Raw genomic sequence first — 17,577 nt, forward strand, 5'->3', positions numbered from 1 at the left:
TACTCTCCCTTTTGTGCTTTGGGACGCAGGTGGCGCTGTGGGTTAAAGCCTCAGCGCCTAGGACTTGCCGATCGAAAGGTCGGCGGTTCGAATCCCTGCGGCGGGGTGCGCTCCCTCTGCTCGGTCCCAGCGCCTGCCAACCTAGCAGTTCGAAAGCCCCTCCGGGTGCAAGTAGATAAATAGGGACCGCTTACCAGCGGGAAGGTAAACGGCGTTTCCGTGTGCGGCTCTGGCTCGCCAGATGCAGCTTTGTCACGCTGGCCACGTGACCCGGAAGTGTCTCCGGACAGCGCTGGCCCCTGGCCTCTTGAGTGAGATGGGCGCACAACCCCAGAGTCTGTCAAGACTGGCCCGTACAGGCAGGGATACCTTTACCTTTACCTTTACCTTAGCTAAGCAATTTTAAAAAGAAGGTAGAGAGTCTCTGCAGTTAGCAGAAGCCTCTGATCCTACCTAATAGCCCTGTTTTCAAATGGTCGTAGGAGGTGATTAAGACTAATAAAGTATGAGTTGGAGTCCTTTCATAGATGTTCTTAATGAGCAAAGCTACCCGCTTTCACTTTTATCTCTTTTTCAAGAGTTGGGGTTGCTGACTGCCTGGTAAACAATCTTCTCTTACCTAGCAGGTTTTCTTAAAAAAAAAAGAGAAAAAAAAGACCTCAATAGTATATCAGAAGGCTAAAACTATAAAATAGCTCAACTTTCTAGCTGCTTGTGATGAAAAGAAGTTCAGGAAATTGTGATTTCAGTGAACTGAGCAATGAATTAAGGCGGGGGGGGGGGAGTGTTAAAGAGCCCCAGTAGCTTTCTTATAGTTAGCATAGTTCTTATAGTAACCACCTTACATTATTTTGTTTAGTAATTTTGACTGTAGGAGTACTTTCTGCATGGTTTTACTTCATTAATGGTTTAACAAGTTTATGTTTAGAAGATGTGCAAGTCAGTTTGCTTTAATTTATCATTGTCTTTAACTACTGCAAAATCAATAATCTTTGCTGTTCAGTTTTCCATTGCTTTTGAAATGTGCTATGTTAGCAGTTTCTCTTTTGTAGTGAAACTATTTTCATTTAAAACAATTAACTGTATATATCTTACTACTTTTGTCTTCATGTGACTTGCTAATAGGGAACTCCATTTAAATAACAACCTGTTACGAGTCCTACCATTTGAGCTGGGAAAACTCTTTCAGTTACAGACGTTGGGTTTGAAAGGTATGAATTTTAACTATTTCCCCCATGCTCTTTGTTTTCAATTTTCAGTTGATCTCATTCCTCAGCCAGCCATCACTTTCAAGCTGATATTTTAAGAAATAAAATTACTACCTAAACTAGAAATGGCATACTAAGATTCAGGCACTTTGAAATTATGATTTTTACAAATTTCTCTAAACTGCAATTGTTTTGAAAAACATTTTCCACCTTTATAAGAAGTTGAGTTAATTTTACTGTTTCTTCTTGCCTGTACAACCTTAGAGGCCATATTATAGTGTGTGTGTGTGTGTGTGTGTGTGTGTGTGTGTGTGGTTCTTTCTCTCTTCTCTCCTCCCCCCACCACCACTCCAGTTTGGTGATATTTCCATAGAGTGAGAGTCTGAGATTTTCAGCAAAAAACAGTTTCCTGAACTAGACACTTTAAAAATAAAAACCTCATGATGTTCTTGAAGTCTCATTTTCTCACCCTCTTCTACAAACACTTCTACAGGAAACCCACTTACACAGGATATACTGAATCTCTATCAAGAACCAGACGGAACAAGAAGGCTACTGAATTATTTGCTTGATAACCTGGCAGGTACTGCAAAAAGAAGTAAGTAGTGACTTCCTAGAACACTTCCTTGTGGCATGTAGAATAAATATCATTATCTCATTATTATTATTATTTTGTCTTCTGCAAATAGTTTCAACAGAACAGCCACCTCCCAGATCTTGGATTATGTTGCAAGAACCAGATCGAACAAGACCAACAGGTAGAACTGAATAAATCTGTGCTTTCTCTCCAGTCAGTGAAATTTTGTATTACAGTCATACCTCGGGTTGAATATGCTTCATGTTGAGCACATTCGAGTTGCGCTCTGCGGCAACCCGGAAGTAACGGAGCGCATTACTCCCGGGTTTCGCCGCTCGCGCATGCGAAGACGCTCAAAATGACGTCATGCGCAGAAGCGGTGAAAAGCGACGTGTGCGTGCGCAGACGTACCGTCTCTAGTTACATTTGCTTCTGGATGCGAACGGGGCTCCGGAACGGATCCCATTTGCATCCCGAGGTACCACTGTACCTTGCCTGTGCATCTTCTTTCCATTTCACTTTATTTTTTATAGCAAGTAGTATAGACATTTTATGGGGGAAGTCATATATGTTTAGAAGTTGAAACATCTTGCGTTTCTCATTCTTTTGAAAATATTCTAAATACTACATTATTAATATGGCAGAAATATACTTCTTTTTTTAAAAAAAGGCATTTTCCCATATGTATATATATCCATTGTACTGTTTGGAAATCTGTAAAGCTGTCTGAATAAAAACACCACCACCAAAACTGAATGCTGTCCAAACGATGGCACAGCCATTCATGGCATCTTTAGAAGCAAATTATTAAAGAACATAAGTGGATGTTAAAATCAGAATTAAGTGTGGCCTCAAACCACGTAGATCCATTTCGTCATAATGGCAACCCAATCCTATATATCATGTTTGCTCACCAGTTAAGTGCTGAGTTTTGTGTGGCTTATGTCCTGATACATGTGCATAGGATTGTAGCTTAGTTATGAAACAAAGCTTCAATTGATTTAGACCTGAAATTCAATAAGAGCTCCTAAGTAGTTTAAGGGTTACCCTCATCTTGGAAAAACTTCTTTATATAATCTGGCTTTATGCTGGCTACGGTAACAGCTATTGACCTTGTAGGGGAAGTTTTGTGCTTCATTCCAACACAGATTGAACCAGTACATTATATTGCATTGTCTGCCTATTTGGTGAATGGTGGAACTACCAACCTAGTTTCTAGAGAGAGAAAATCTAAATAATGCTGCATTATTATAGGTCAGCTGCTCAAATATATCTTGGAGCTAAAGTAAGCAAAGCCTAAAGCTGATCAACTTATTTAAAGGGAAAGTGAAAAATGTATGTTTAAAACAGACAATTTCTCTGTCTAAGTAAAACTCTCTTATATTGCAGCCCTGTTTTCTGTCATGTGTTACAATGTCCTCTGTGATAAATATGCTACTCGGCAGCTATATGGCTACTGCCCATCATGGGCATTGAACTGGGAATACAGAAAAAAGGCTATTATGCAGGAAATCTTAAGCTGTAACGCAGACATCATAAGTCTTCAGGTGAGAAATGACTTTGTTCTTTTTTGTTTATGTATGCATCCATTTTTAAACGTTTTTAACTTAAGCAATTTTCTTCCTACATATAAGATGTGAATCATTACAAGACCCCTATAATATCCTCTTAAGCCTGCTCTGAGAACTATTTGGATGAAATTCCAATAATACAGTAAAATGAATAGGGGACTAGTAAAGGATGCCTATGAAGCTTAAATATTTGCTGTTGTCTTTACTCCCCACCCACCCAGGGAGAGTCGCTTCCTGATTTATCATCCCTGTGTCGAGATTCATTTGCTCTCCCATCTGTTAGAAGGCTGGGTTACGTGGCTGCAGATGACGTGCCAAACCAGCAGATGCAGTGAAAAGAGTTGCAGAGCTTTTCTGCCAGGGATTACACGGGCCTTGAAGCAGAAAACAGGAATTAGGGTCAACCCTGCTGGCCAATAGACATTTCACCAAGCCAGGGAAATTCTGTTCTGTTTATTAAAGATGATAGCCTGTCCTGTCTTTAAGAGCTTGAGGTGGGCAACAGTTGATCAAAAATGTATATAAAATATGTAAATTGCTGTTAAAATGGGTCACAACTCTGTCCAGGTATTTTCCCCTTTCCTCCCTTCTGTATGTTCCCCTCCTTCCATTGTCTTTTCCTCCCTTCCATTGTTGCTTAAAATACGCAGTTTCTTGCACTCTGACCTGGTTGTTTTTCCTAGTGTTGTGGACATACTTCTGTCTCTGAACTAGCCTAGTGTGTATCTTCTGTTCGGATTACCTTTTCTGAAGGACTCTGCTACACACTATTTTTATTGCGTGTAGCAGAGTGTAACAAAGAATTTTGTGCATAGCAGAGAATTTTGGTGTTTAATATAATTGTACTGTAGTGTTCTCTGGAAGCTGCTGGTTGCTGCATCCGAGTTTGTGGAAGGGTTTCTACTAATTGCAGGTTCTCCAGCTGTTGAAGATAGTTGCATGTGGATGCCTTATATTTTTGCTCCTTAAGTTCTTAAAGCTGCCCATTTTGGTCACAGAAAAACTCAGTATTGCTACTAGTATTAAGTAATTGCAAGATTGTTTTTGCAGTTGTTAATGTACTCTATAGGGACGCGGGTGGTAAAGTAAAGGTAAAGGGACCCCTGACCATTGCAGGGATTCGAACCGCCAACCTTCAGATTGGCAAATCCTAGGCTCTGTGGTTTAACACACAGCGCCACCCGCGTCTGTGGGTTAAACCTCAGAGCCTAGGACTTGCCGATCAGAAGGTTGGCGGTTCGAACCCCCGTGACGGGGTGAGCTCCCGTTGCTCGGTCCCTGCTCCTGCAAACCTAGCAGTTTGAAAGCACGTCAGAATGCAAGTAGATAAATAGGTACCGCTCCAGCGGGAAAGTAAACAGCGTTTCCGTGCACTGCTCTGGTTTACAGAAGCAGCTTAGTCATGCTGGCCACATGACCCGGAAGCTGTACGCCGGCTCCCTCGGCCAGTAAAGCGAGATGAGCGCCGCAACCCCAGAGTCGGCCCCGACTGGAGCTAATGGTCAGGGGTCCCTTTACCTTTGCCTTAATGTACTCTGAATTCTTTAATACAATGGCTGGGGTTCACTTAATGTTTGACTCAAGATGATGATTTTGTGGAAATGAGTTCAGTGACCATGGCATCTGATTTTCTGTGGGCTCCAGATTTAATAGCTTGGCAGGGATAAAGTTTAATTGGGATTTTTCAAACAAATATTTTTGTGACTTTGTACTATTACTGTTCTCAACAGTCTTCTGCACTGGGTCCTTTATATACCCTATAAACTTCCAACTGTTCTACTTTTATATTTAATTTAATAATAATTTTATAATAATAATTTATTATTTGTACCCCGCCCATCTGGCTGGGTTTCCCCAGCCACTCTGGGCGGCTTCCAACAAAGATGAAAAATACACTAAATTTAATTGCTTACTTCATTGTGTCCTCGGATACGTGGTGCCTTTTGAATTTTAGACTGTTTCCATCAGTCACTATTTAGATGGAGGGGAGGGGAAACTGCCAGATCAGCTGACAGTGTCTCTATGACTATTCTTACTATTTCACTCATCCTGAGCTACATGCTTTGCAGGCATGCTAAAATGGCACATTTTATTCTGGACTGGTGTTGTGGCTTAATTCATTTCACAGTAATGTCATCTGATGACTGCTTGTTATATTGACTTGGAGCATCCGCTGAGTGGAGTTTGAATCATGTGACACTTCTGCCGGCAAAAGGGGGTAGTTGACTTTCACAGACTCCTCCTTCCCATTGCAGCTCCTTGTGTCCCCCATCTCCAGATGGAGGTATCCCACTCTTCCTTAGAAAGCTCAGAGAAGCTTACATGACCATCCAGTGATCTGTTTCCTAGGTGTTTTGACAGTACATCAACTAGCTTGAACAGTCTTCTAGCATCAGGTCATCCCAGACTGTTAGCTATGCTATGGGTTGAACCTGGCTCACAATGCTGTTTTTAGTAATCCTCAACTGTCTTTTGAAATCAGGTGCATATTTTTATCTTTGAAAAGCACCGCTTCTCCCTTGGGTGCAACAGTATTGTTAGAAGCTCTTAGAGGCTCAGGAAACAGGAAGGTGTGTGTACTTGTGATGTATTTATGGTGCATGTGTAGCATTGGTCACACCCATTGATGGCATGTGAGCCTCAAAGCTCTCTGGTCAAAAATGTCAGCTATTCCTGTGTTAGGCTCTCTATCCTGAAGGGAGGTACGCTGATGATGGGTTCCTGCTGCTGCTTTGTTCCTACTGTATTGTGTATGGTTGGCAGACAAGTCAGAGTCCCACATAAGCTGTTCTACAGGAAGGCATATGATCATACATATCTCCCCCATTATTTCAGTTGCTGTCTTTTCACATTATACTTTCTCAATGGACATAACTTCAGAGTCCTGCTTTAAAGGGGTATCCAGAAGAGACTTGATCTTCATTGGGAGACTTGAATTCATTTTCTTTTTAAAAGTTGCATTGTGCATTTGATAGTTCACCTAATTCTTGCACTGTCTTACATTTTAGGAGGTTGAAACTGAGCAGTACTACAGTTTTTTCCTAGCAGAATTGAAAGAGCGTGGATACAACGGATTCTTCAGTCCGAAATCCAGAGCTAGGACAATGTCAGAACAAGAGAGAAAACATGTTGATGGTTGTGCAATATTTTTCAAGACAGAAAAGTAAGATAAAACTTGTATCTTGTTCTCTGGCTACAGTGAATGAGGTTGCACAGCGACATCATTTTTTAATCCTCTATGAAACCAGAGGCAGTCCTATAGCTTTGTTTTCAGTGTATTTCGTGTCATTATACTATAAATTCTTGTTGCAAAAGGATTATTTCAGTAATTTGGGGAGCCTATCAATACTTTGGCTGTTTAGGACTAGGTAACTTGAGTAGTAAAATTGTTCATTCATGAAATATGAATAAAGTAATGGCCTCCTATGAATTCTCGTAATAGTTCACAGCTTTTGGTGGAATGGTGAATAGTAATGGTTATATTTATTTAAGAAAATGTCTGCATGTTGGCTTGTATGTGTTCAAGCATTTATGATGGCCACAGTTGTGGTAAGCTCTCACAGCCATTATATTCACATTGTGAATATAGTCTAGTTACCTAATTTCTGTCAGCTATGCAGATAGAATATGTGAATTATATTGTGATAAAATGAAAAATATGGTGTTATGTGCAGATCTTGCTTTAAATTGATTTTATTGCTTTCAGGTTCACCTTGGTTCAGAAGCATACTGTTGAATTTAATCAGCTGGCTATGGCAAACTCAGAAGGATCAGAAGCAATGCTGAACAGAGTAATGACAAAAGACAACATTGGAGTTGCTGTGTTGCTAGAGCTACGAAAGGAGTTAATAGAAATGTCATGTAAGTAAATGCAAATCCAGTTTTCGACTGGACTCTGCAGCCATCTTCTGCATGTACACACATACCCTTTGCTGCTTTGGAAAAGAGTTGAGAACTGGTTTATCTACCAGTTCTGGTGACTGAAACTCATAACCAATGGATAGGTGAAGTCTCTACCTCTAACTTTGAGAACTTAGTGTGACATGAAAAACCTTCAAAGAGATGCAGACAGTTGCTTAACCACAAAATTTGTTTTTGCCCACCACCAGCTAAATTTTTTGCATACTGTTTAAGGTGTATGTGGAGTAGTTATGCTTCCCCAAACTGGAGAATGGTTTTTCATGCATCTACCTGTCAATACAGGGACACGGGTGGCGCTGTGGGTTAAACCACTGAGCCTAGGACTTGCCGATCAGAAGGTCGGTGGTTTGAATCCTCGCGATGGGGTGAGCTCCCGTTGTTCGGTCCCTGCTCCTGCCAACCTAGCAGTTCAAAAGCACGTCAAAGTGCAAGTAGATAAACAGGTACCGCGCCAGTGGGAAGGTAAATGGCGTTTCCGTGAGCTGCTCTGGTTCACCAGAAGCGGCTTAGTCATGCTGGCCACATGGCCCGGAAGCTGTCTGCTGACAAATGCCGGCTCCCTCGGCCAATAAAGTGAGATGAGCGCCGCAACCCCAGAGTCGGTCATGACTGGACCTAATGGTCAGGGGTCCCTTTACCTTTACTTTACCTGTCAATACAACTTTTAAAATGTACTGTAAACACCCCCCTCCCCATTTTTTAAAAAAAATGGTTTTTGTTTAAAAGGGAAGTGAAATGGGGTCAAAGTGGAATGAGGAGATGTGAAGATTCTTGAGGCTAGAAAAAGATTTCTAAGTCATCAATATTTTCTCATCTCTGTGTCTGTGCTTTCCTACTGGCCATGATTTGTTCCTTTGACTGCCCTAGTATTTGCGTACATCTGTGGTAAAGATGCTGCTTAGCTTAGTATGGGTGACAAACTATTTGCAGGTGATGAATGTAGCCTGTATTTTCAGTTAAGGAAATACTAATACACTTTGTCACTGCAAACAGTATCTGTCTAGATTGCAGAACTCTTTTGTGTGGTACTTGTCTTTATTGCTGTATGGGGAAAGGGTAATGACTGACAAATACTACAGTTAAAATGCATATTATGTTTGCTAGAAAATTGTATATATAGTAGCTTAGAACTTATTTGCAGTCCATTACAGTAGCTGTTCATTATCATGTCGATAATGCAATAAAGCCAGCAGAGGGAGCACAGAGCCCTTTTTTGTTTTAAACTCATAAAATGGCTGGTTGAGATAAGGAATCCTGTAATTGTAAAGTCCCAGTTAATTACTGCTGATTAGTTTGATTTATCTCTTTAGCAGTATTTTTAAAGCCCTTTTCACCAATGCAACCTACGTAGTGAAGTATCACTGCTGTTTTCTGAAGGGTTTTTTATTTTCCATTTTAGCAGGCAAGCCACACCCAGGAATGGATAAACAGCTGGTCCTTGTAGCAAATGCACACATGCACTGGGACCCGGAGTATTCTGATGTGAAGCTGGTTCAGACCATGATGTTCCTTTCTGAGGTGAAGAACATAATAGACAAAGCCTCTCGGAGTCTCAAGCCTGGTATTTCGGGAGAACATGCAACAATTCCACTTGTATTGTGTGCAGATCTGAATTCTCTGCCAGATTCAGGTAAGTGCAACCATATTCCACTTGCTGAAGTGTTGTAACACCGCATTTGCTGAAACTGCTAGAAGTTGAATAAAACTTGATAGTGAAAGAGGCTCACAGAGCCATTTTGAAGGCTGTGCAGAAATGAACTTGAGGGATGGCTCTCAGAGCTCACCAGCTGATAGACACTGAAAGCCCTCTTGGCTGCACTAGTGAGTTCCTCATGAAGGGCTCCCCGGCTCAGACTCCCAGTGTTCCCTGTGTGTGCCAAGAGAGAGTCTGCTTGCCAAGAAACAGTTGCATGCCCGCTTCAAGCTCTCAATTGTTCCATTGCAGCCATGTCTTTATTTGTCCACATATAATGGCAGGTGAGCATGATTTTGGGGAAACAGCCTCACAGGACAAATTAGGACCCCTGTGAGCTGGAAGTTTACCACCATTAAACCAGAGACGTCTAGTCTAACACTTCACCCTTAATCAAATCTTATGATCCCTAAATTCCAGCCAAGAGAGTGAGTGTATGGGGGGTGGATTGTACTATGAGATGGATCATCCATCATGAATGTAATACTATTTAAGAGGGATAGGTTGCTTGTTTTTTAAAAAAAACATTTCCTTCGCCCTAGGTGTGGTTGAATATTTGAGTACCGGTGGAGTGGAGACAAACCATAAAGATTTTAAGGAACTGAGATACAATGAAAGTCTCACTAACTTCAGTTGTAATGGGAAAAATGGAACCACCAATGGAAGGATTACTCATGGTTTCAAGTTGAAGAGTGCCTATGAGAATGGCCTAATGCCTTATACGAATTACACATTTGATTTCAAGGTGAGAGTTGAAATAAATTCCCATTGCACTATTACTGTTTTATTGCTTATGCAGCATAGGTGTGCAAGATGTTTGATGAAGTATTAAAACAAAAATGGAAGGGTTAGTAACAAATTAATTGTCAGGTATTAAGTTTTGGAAGCACTTTTGAAGAGAAGAAAGCAGGCTTATAATTGAAAAGGATTCTCTCCCAGCCACAGGAAACAGCTCAACAGCAGTAGCCATTGCTTGTGCTTAAGAGGCCCATGGCCATGGGAAGGTGGTGACCGAAAAGTTGCCTAACTTTACACAATAATTCCTAGGGGTAATATTGCCTCTACAGAGGTATTAACAAGCAATATATGTGAATCTCAGTAGCACAGCATGTGAACACCTTATGATAACTAACTCTTTAAGAATGATCTCAGAGTTTCTCTCCTATCATTCAGTGATTTTATAGCGGTTGACAGTAAAACAAATAACACATTTTTAAAAATCATTTATTTGCCCAGCTTTATTTATTTATATCCAGCTTTCTAAGGCAAGTTGTCATAAAGTATGTTACAATAAGTGTGTTAGCATCTAAATAAAACAGACAACAAGAACATGAAATCTGCAGTGAAATCAAGGGCAAGGCAAAGCATAAATGACCATGAAAAGAGCTCATGTTGCAACAAGACTATCTTACAGTAAGCTGCCGCCAGAACACTAGAAGGGGTAATACTAAACCTGTAGCCTGAAAAGGGGCATTTCACAGTTCTGGGGCAGCCGTAGAAATGGACTTGCTTTGAGCATGATGAAATCTGAAGCAGGACATTGCATCTCTTTTCAAACTCAGAGAATTATTATTATTATTATTAATTTTATTGAAATCATTTAGAACATAAATCATTTACACCAACAACAAAAACAGAACAAACCACTACCCTTGACCCCCCAAAGCAAAACAAACAAGACAGTAAAAGAGAACCAAACAGTAAAACAAAAAATAAAAGAAAAAAAATTGTCACCTATATATACCATATTTTCATTCCAAATTCTTCTTTCTTGACTTCCTTCATCCTGTACCCGGTTTTCTATTTTCTCCTTCTAAACTGTCTCTTTTTTGAATTATTTTTATGATTTTTCCAAGTTAATCAAAACAAAACCAGGTATTTATTTGGGGGCACTGCTTTTTAAAATATTTTCTACATTTCCCCCATTCTTTCTGGAACTTTTGTTTGGGCTGTTATTTATACCCCACCCATCTGGCTGGGTTTCCCCAGCCACTCTGGGCGGCTCCCAGTCGAATATTAAAAACACAATACAGCATTAAACATTAAAAACTTCCCTAAACAGGGCTGCCTTCAGATGTCTTTTAAAAGTAGGATAGAATCATATGAGAACAAGTGGTCCTCAGTGTGTCTGGGATCCATACCATTTAGGCACCTGAATTTGCCTTCGGACCATGACCGTAGTCAGGGAGGTGCTTCAGCACTAGAGTTATGTGGTTACTGAAGTCCATACCTGATATCAGATGAAATTGCTTCCAGTTGTGTCTTCCATTTCTGAAAATACTCACGCCATTTTCTCTCTTTTCAAAAGGGTATTATTGACTACATCTTCTACTCTAAACCTCAGCTGAATATTCTTGGCATCCTGGGACCTTTGGATCACCATTGGCTAATAGAGAACAATATAAGTGGCTGTCCACACCCGCTCATTCCTTCTGACCACTTCTCACTTTTTGCACAACTGGAGCTGGCGCTGCCTTTCCTGCCCCCGGTAAATGGAATCCATCTGCCTAGCAGGAGGTAGTCAAGTACATTTTAGAGGGCAACCTCAGTCTGATTTGTAAAATTGTAAAATCTGAATATAGAGGAGTGAGGTATGGCCAACAGGGATCTTTCTTAATGATCTTAATTTTAAATCTAAGTATTTCATAAAGAAATAGTAAAAGCCAGGTGCTATCAGACACACAATTCTGAGCCCAACTTGCTTTATTTACTGTTAGACAGGGACTGGTGCGTTGGCACCTCTCTTAGATTTGTTACAAGTAACCTGTTCTATCCAATGTAATATTTCATGCCTTGAAAATAGGGAATTACTATAATAAATTCTCTTCGCACAGATATCTGTAGCACTACTTTTTTGAGGCCAGTAGTAAAACATCAAAAGACCATTCTTCCATACTTCACTCCCTTCTTTTTCAGACTTGTTTGTTTGTAAAATATAGAATTTGAATTTAGCCTTTATTGATTGTATATGAACAACAGAAAACCTGATTTATGAGATTTTGTACTTTAAAAAAAACAACCAGATTTGGAAAATGATTGTATTGTAAACTAAGGCTAAATTTTTATCTGTTTCATGTGTTATAAAGGCCAGCTTGTAAAAGAAGTTGCAGCAGGCTTTCTCTGCTAATGATTTGCACTGTTAGGGTTTTTAGCCCTTATGTACTACTTCATTTTTTAAAATTGAGAACACTGCTTTTAAATCTAAATTTGGTTAAATGATAACAAATTCCTTCAAGCTAGTTAACATACATTCATTTCTTTCTTTCTTTTAACTTAAAGCAACAGCGCAAACTTGTTCTCGGAACAGATAAGCTAAGCAGTGACTGATTAGGCTTTGTGGATTGATAGCCCTTATCGATATCTACATTCTAACCTTTTTCTGCCAGAAGTGGAAGGGCAGAATATTGTGTGAAAGCTTCTTAGTTTCTGTGTTAAGTCACTCGTTTCCTATCTCCACTGTGCCTGCTTCATTTTGTTCTCAATTAGCACTGCCTGTGCATGCAGAGAGAACCTGTGCATCCTCTTTTATTTTTTTAAAATAATGTTAACATTTTGTGAAAATTTTATGAAGATACTTTTGTATAAGCTGTGGCATCTATTTTTTTTTTTTCCTTTGCGAAGCGTTGAATATCACTTTTTGAACACGTTCAGATGGTGGGTACACAAATTCTAAGCTTCTGATACCCATGCACTGCTTCTTTCAGTGTCATTGCACAATGCTGTTTGTTTGGTTTGTTCTCCCCTCTCCACTTAATACTATCATGTGAAGTCCCCTTTCAGTTGGAGCATCTTCCTCAGTCATTCCTCGGTCGTCATTCCTTGAAGCTAAAAGTATACCGTCTTCTGTTCTATGAAGCAGTGTAACTAGAGATGCATTTTCAGTACAGGTTCCCTAGACAACATTTCAGATCGAGCATTAAAGTGACCAAGTCCTATTCTACAAAGTGTCAACGAAACCAAGGTTGTAGTATGCCCTCATAGTGCCATTAGTGTTTGAAAGCCAAGTATATATACGGTATATATAAATATATATATATATATATAAAAAATCTGTCCATAAAAGGGAAATTCTATCTAATCCTTAGCAAACATACCTTCATTAATAAGTCTGTTTCTGATTTAGAGAGAGAACTTGGTCAAACTGCTTTTGTTTCAACTGCAGGCAGAGAAACAAAAGCTCTTTCTTGAATTGAGAAATTCTGAATATAATGAATTAAAAAATGGGTAATAATGATTGAAAATTTTATAAAGAAACTATAGGCACTTAGAAGTGCGTGACCATTTTGTTTTAAAGAATACAATAAAATTGCAACAAGTTCATGTTTAGCAAACAAGCGTTTAAAAATTTTTAGAAGGAAAAGTCCAGATCTTGAATCCTTGTCTAGGACCTGATTTTTCTTTTGTTACATGTTTTTTTAGTTGTGCAAACACCAAACATGTCCAGTTTATAATCAGTACATCGGAATGCTGGTAATAATTGATGTAGTAGATTCAATTAGTAATGTTGCTTTTTTTCTGTTCTTGTTTTTTGGGTTTGGGGGTTATTTTGTACAAGTGTGAATAAAAGGTGTTTTACTCATGTTTCCTTAACAATGTGTTGGTAATGTGCATCATGACAATTTTCAGTGGCAATGGAGCCAATTTAGCTTGTCATACTCAGCAACCTATTTTGTTTCCTGATTATCTGGATTATTTAATTGTATGTCCAGAAAGCTTTATGGAAGGGAAGCACTTATTCATTGTATATTCCTTAGAAGGGATTAATTTCTCCTTTTAAGCTGGAGCTTGAGTGCACTTGGTAAATCCTAAAGGTTTAAGCTTTACACATGCGTTTTCACCTTTCTTTGTTCAATCTTAAATATATATCTATATGAATTTATGGCAGCACATTAAAAGGTTACAGCCCGTTCATGTACTCAAGGACTCTGTTCTTGCCTGGACATGTTGCAGTTTATGGGCACTTGAAATTCCTTTTCCATGTTTGGCATAATAAGATTATTGAAGTATGAGAGCTCAGAAAAATAAAAAACCTGATCCCCCTTGCCTTCAGTGAGCCTTTGGTCAGATCCCACAGTACTGAAGTGACACGCTGAGGAAATAATCTGCATCTCTGCAGAATAAGAAGTTGCACCTAATGTGTCTGGCAGTCCATATCAGAATAGTCATACTTTTAATACAGTTTTCTGCATCAAACAAATTCATACATTTCATAAATGAATGCAATAAACTATATGTGTTCACAAAATGCTAATTTCCAATAATCCTAACACTTATCTTAAGGTGGCTTTGGATGTTGCCATAACAAATGTTCAGTGTTTCTTAATGTAATCACATGATTATTATTTTTTAGGGACGTAGAGCATTGGTGGGCATGAGGATCCCTTTCCCCATTCCCCAGTTTAATCAAACTAGATGTCTGACTAGGGATGGTCACATATTGAAAAACCTAATACCTACAGCCTGCCCATTTTTGGATAAAAATGATCTTAAGGTGATAAAATCAATTATGGTGGCATTTAAGCAGGAAATATAAAATATATGGGATTCTCTATTTTAAAGACAGTGACAGAAAAAGCTCTAGGAAATGTGTGTAATTATTCTGTCCCTTTTTTATTTGTGGGCTCAAGCCTCAACTGTAAAGCTATCCATTCAGGATGCAAACTTGCATCTGAAAACTCTGATAAAGTTATTTGAATTCTGCTGTGGCTAAAAGTAGCTTCAGATGTCAAGTTTCCACTTTATCTATAGGGCAAAGAACTGAAAGCCAAAATAATTGCACTAACATTTTCAGCAGAATTAATCGCACTGCAAATTTTTCAAGTCAAATTTACTACTGCTTATGTAGTGACTCTGTTTTTTCCCATCCAGCCTGACTCAGTGTTTTAGTATATGTTAACTCCTGCTATACTTTTTGGTTGTCTAAGCTTTTTTAAAATGTAGGTATCTTGGTATGCTTAAGTAGTATCTAAAAATTAGAATACCTAGCCTTTATTCACAGTACTTCTGTATAACGTGTAATGCACTGGACTAACTCTTGTTTACCATATGTGTAACAAAAAAACAAAACAAAAACAAAAACCAGCACATCATCTGCACTAAGCTCAAAGAATGTTGCATTTGTCTATAGGCAGCTCTTCAATAAGATAAATGGGAAATTGAAAATGGTCTGATGGTAAACAAGGGCTTTTACTGTTCTCTTCAGTGGAACTTTCTTCTTGGTCAAATTTTAACTAGTTAGTATTATATTTATATACAGGGTTGTCTTTTTTTTCTTTACCAATGTATTTTCCTACTCATAGCTGACCAATAAATTCAATATCTGTTTCAAATTTCTTTTGAAGTCTAATTTACCTTTTTCACCTCCGCCTGTAAAACAGACAGGGTCGCTGGGATTGCTGTTACATTAAGTGTTTAATTCCCGGTCCTGACTGCAAAAAGAATAAGGCTGCAGATGGAAAGCAGCACATGTCCAGTCCTGAAGCAGAGCTCTCTGTGCAGGCCTGTCCAGTTTCTTGGCCTCTAGGCTTTCCTTTTCTGTCTCAAAGAGAATTAAAAACTTTCTCAGGATCCCGGGTAAAGCCGATGGGCAGGACATGCAGGTTCCACTATCAGAACACAATGTGTTCCCAGGGAATTGTTCATTAGGCGAGCTTTCACATAACAAGCTGATGGTTTTCCATAATTTCCCATGAGAACATTTCTAATCTGTGATTTTTCTGATCTTGTTCCTTCTCTTCATGGTTTCCACCCAAAATGGCTGCCACTGGCCAGCAAAACACAAGTAAGGAAGCGGACAAACTCCATCTGTTCAGAAATCTGAGTCAGCCATTCGTGTACAGTGGTACCTCAGGTTACATACGCTTCAGGTTACAGACTCCGCTAATCCAGAAATATTACCTCTGGTTAAGAACTTTGCTTCAGGATGAGAACTGAAATCGCGCTGCGGCAGCAGGAGGCCCCATTAGCTAAAGTGGTGCTTCAGGTTAAGAACAGTTTCAGGTTAAGTACAGACCTCCGGAATGAATTAAGTACTTAACCCAAGGTACCACTGTAGTGAGGTTTGGGTATAAAATTGACATTTTGGATAACACTCATTCTGATAGTAGGACCTGCAGGTATGCCACTAACAGGTGTGATATTTAATGAATGTGTTACAATAAGGGAAGGCAGCTACTGGAAAGTAACTATCATGCATACCTCGGTAAAACCTAGCGTTCCAGCAAATGTCAGAATGCAGTCTGGCTACTTTATCCTTTTACAAAACTAGGTTTCACAATCCAGAACCGAAGACCAGTGCTGCCGACGTGATCTAATGCAGAGGTGGGGAACCTTTTTTCAACCTTAAGGCCACATTCCCTCATAAGCAACCTTCCAGGGGCTGCACCATTGGGGTGGGCGGGGCCAGAAGCAAAAGTGGGTGGAGCAACAAATGCATGCATGCATTTCCAGAAACTAGTGTGTAGAAAAGGATCCCCCAGTTTTTTATGGGTGAAATAGTACCTGTTGTTAAAGGGAAGGGCAAGTATTGAAACATTTGGGAGGAAGACTGACATTTCTTCAGTACCAAATAAGGCAAAGCAAGTACCAAGTATGTTTAGGAACTGAATACAGTGGTACATCGTGTTAAGAACTTAATTCGTTCTGGAGGTCCGTTCTTAACCTGAAACTGTTCTTAACCTGAAGCACCACTGTAGCTAATGGGGCCTCCCACTGCCGCCGCAACGCCGGATCACGATTTCTGTTCTCATCCTGAAGCAAAGTTCTTAACCCAAGGTAATATTTCTGGGTTAGCAGAGTCTGTAACCTGAAGCATATGTAACCTGCAGCATATATAACCTAATGTACCACTGTATTTTCTTCCTCTGTCGGAGGACTATAATTCAAATTTCTCCAGGGGCCTATAGTGTGCATAATAGCACAAATATCCATAATGTGTATGTAGGTGTGATTTCTACATAGGTGAAGCTCCTCTAAAATCACAAGCAGCAAAGAAATGTTCCATCTATGTTGAAACTTACATATTTGCAGAGAACCTATATATGATCTTTATTCAGCTGCTCCAGTGTGGTGTTTCCTGCAGAGAGGTTCTTCAGTTTCAAATGGAGCAATAACTTCATATTTTACTTAGACTTTTCCTGCCCACATCCATATCTCAGTGGCTTGAGATCCCTGTTGCTTTAGCAGCTGAGTCATTTCTTTTGCAGAACTTTCTTAAAAGGACTAGGGTTATTTCTAAATCTATGAAAATGGTGGGGGTTTTTTATCACTACCTGAGTGTATAAGTGACATGGATTTTTCAAAAAAAAATATAATTATACTTGCTCTAGATGTTTAACAGAAAAAAACACCCAACAGAAGTTATTTTAAAAGAAACATCTCTGTGCCAATATGAACCTTCTGGAAATGGTCTGGCAACTGCACACTAAGTACGTTGTGGTGTGTTAGCCGTGCAGTGAAGGACTCTCAGGACTCCTATATCATGAACCATCCCAAAGATAGCGGCACTTTTGGGTGCAAGAGAATCACAGTTTACTTCCAACCTCAGTTACCACGTTTGGCATTGGTGAAAGAGGGTTCCTTAGATGGGAAACCCTTGCTAGTTGACAA

At 39.5% G+C, this 17,577-nt stretch overlaps 1 protein-coding gene across 5 annotated transcripts in view; it reads left to right on the top strand.

Moving 5' to 3' along the window:
* The window catches only part of CNOT6 (CCR4-NOT transcription complex subunit 6), a 38,789-nt gene extending 23,490 nt beyond the window's left edge, over nucleotides 1-15,299 (top strand). For 4 of the 5 annotated variants that reach the window (XM_083728514.1, XM_083728511.1, XM_083728512.1 and 1 more), the window contains 9 exons: nucleotides 1,126-1,211; nucleotides 1,702-1,806; nucleotides 1,898-1,966; nucleotides 3,175-3,332; nucleotides 6,365-6,519; nucleotides 7,063-7,217; nucleotides 8,677-8,907; nucleotides 9,513-9,715; nucleotides 11,279-15,299. In XM_083728514.1, the coding sequence (XP_083584640.1) occupies nucleotides 1,126-1,211; nucleotides 1,702-1,806; nucleotides 1,898-1,966; nucleotides 3,175-3,332; nucleotides 6,365-6,519; nucleotides 7,063-7,217; nucleotides 8,677-8,907; nucleotides 9,513-9,715; nucleotides 11,279-11,491 (1,375 nt within the window). In that variant the 3' untranslated portion in view covers nucleotides 11,492-15,299. The remainder of the gene's footprint in view (nucleotides 1-1,125; nucleotides 1,212-1,701; nucleotides 1,807-1,897; nucleotides 1,967-3,174; nucleotides 3,333-6,364; nucleotides 6,520-7,062; nucleotides 7,218-8,676; nucleotides 8,908-9,512; nucleotides 9,716-11,278) is intronic. The other variant, XM_083728515.1, reaches the window with a different exon arrangement.
* The last annotated feature ends 2,278 nt before the right edge of the window (nucleotides 15,300-17,577 follow it).

Source organism: Podarcis gaigeae, assembly GCF_964106915.1.
Source record: "Podarcis gaigeae genome assembly, chromosome: 2".
Taxonomy (NCBI): domain Eukaryota; kingdom Metazoa; phylum Chordata; class Lepidosauria; order Squamata; family Lacertidae; genus Podarcis; species Podarcis gaigeae.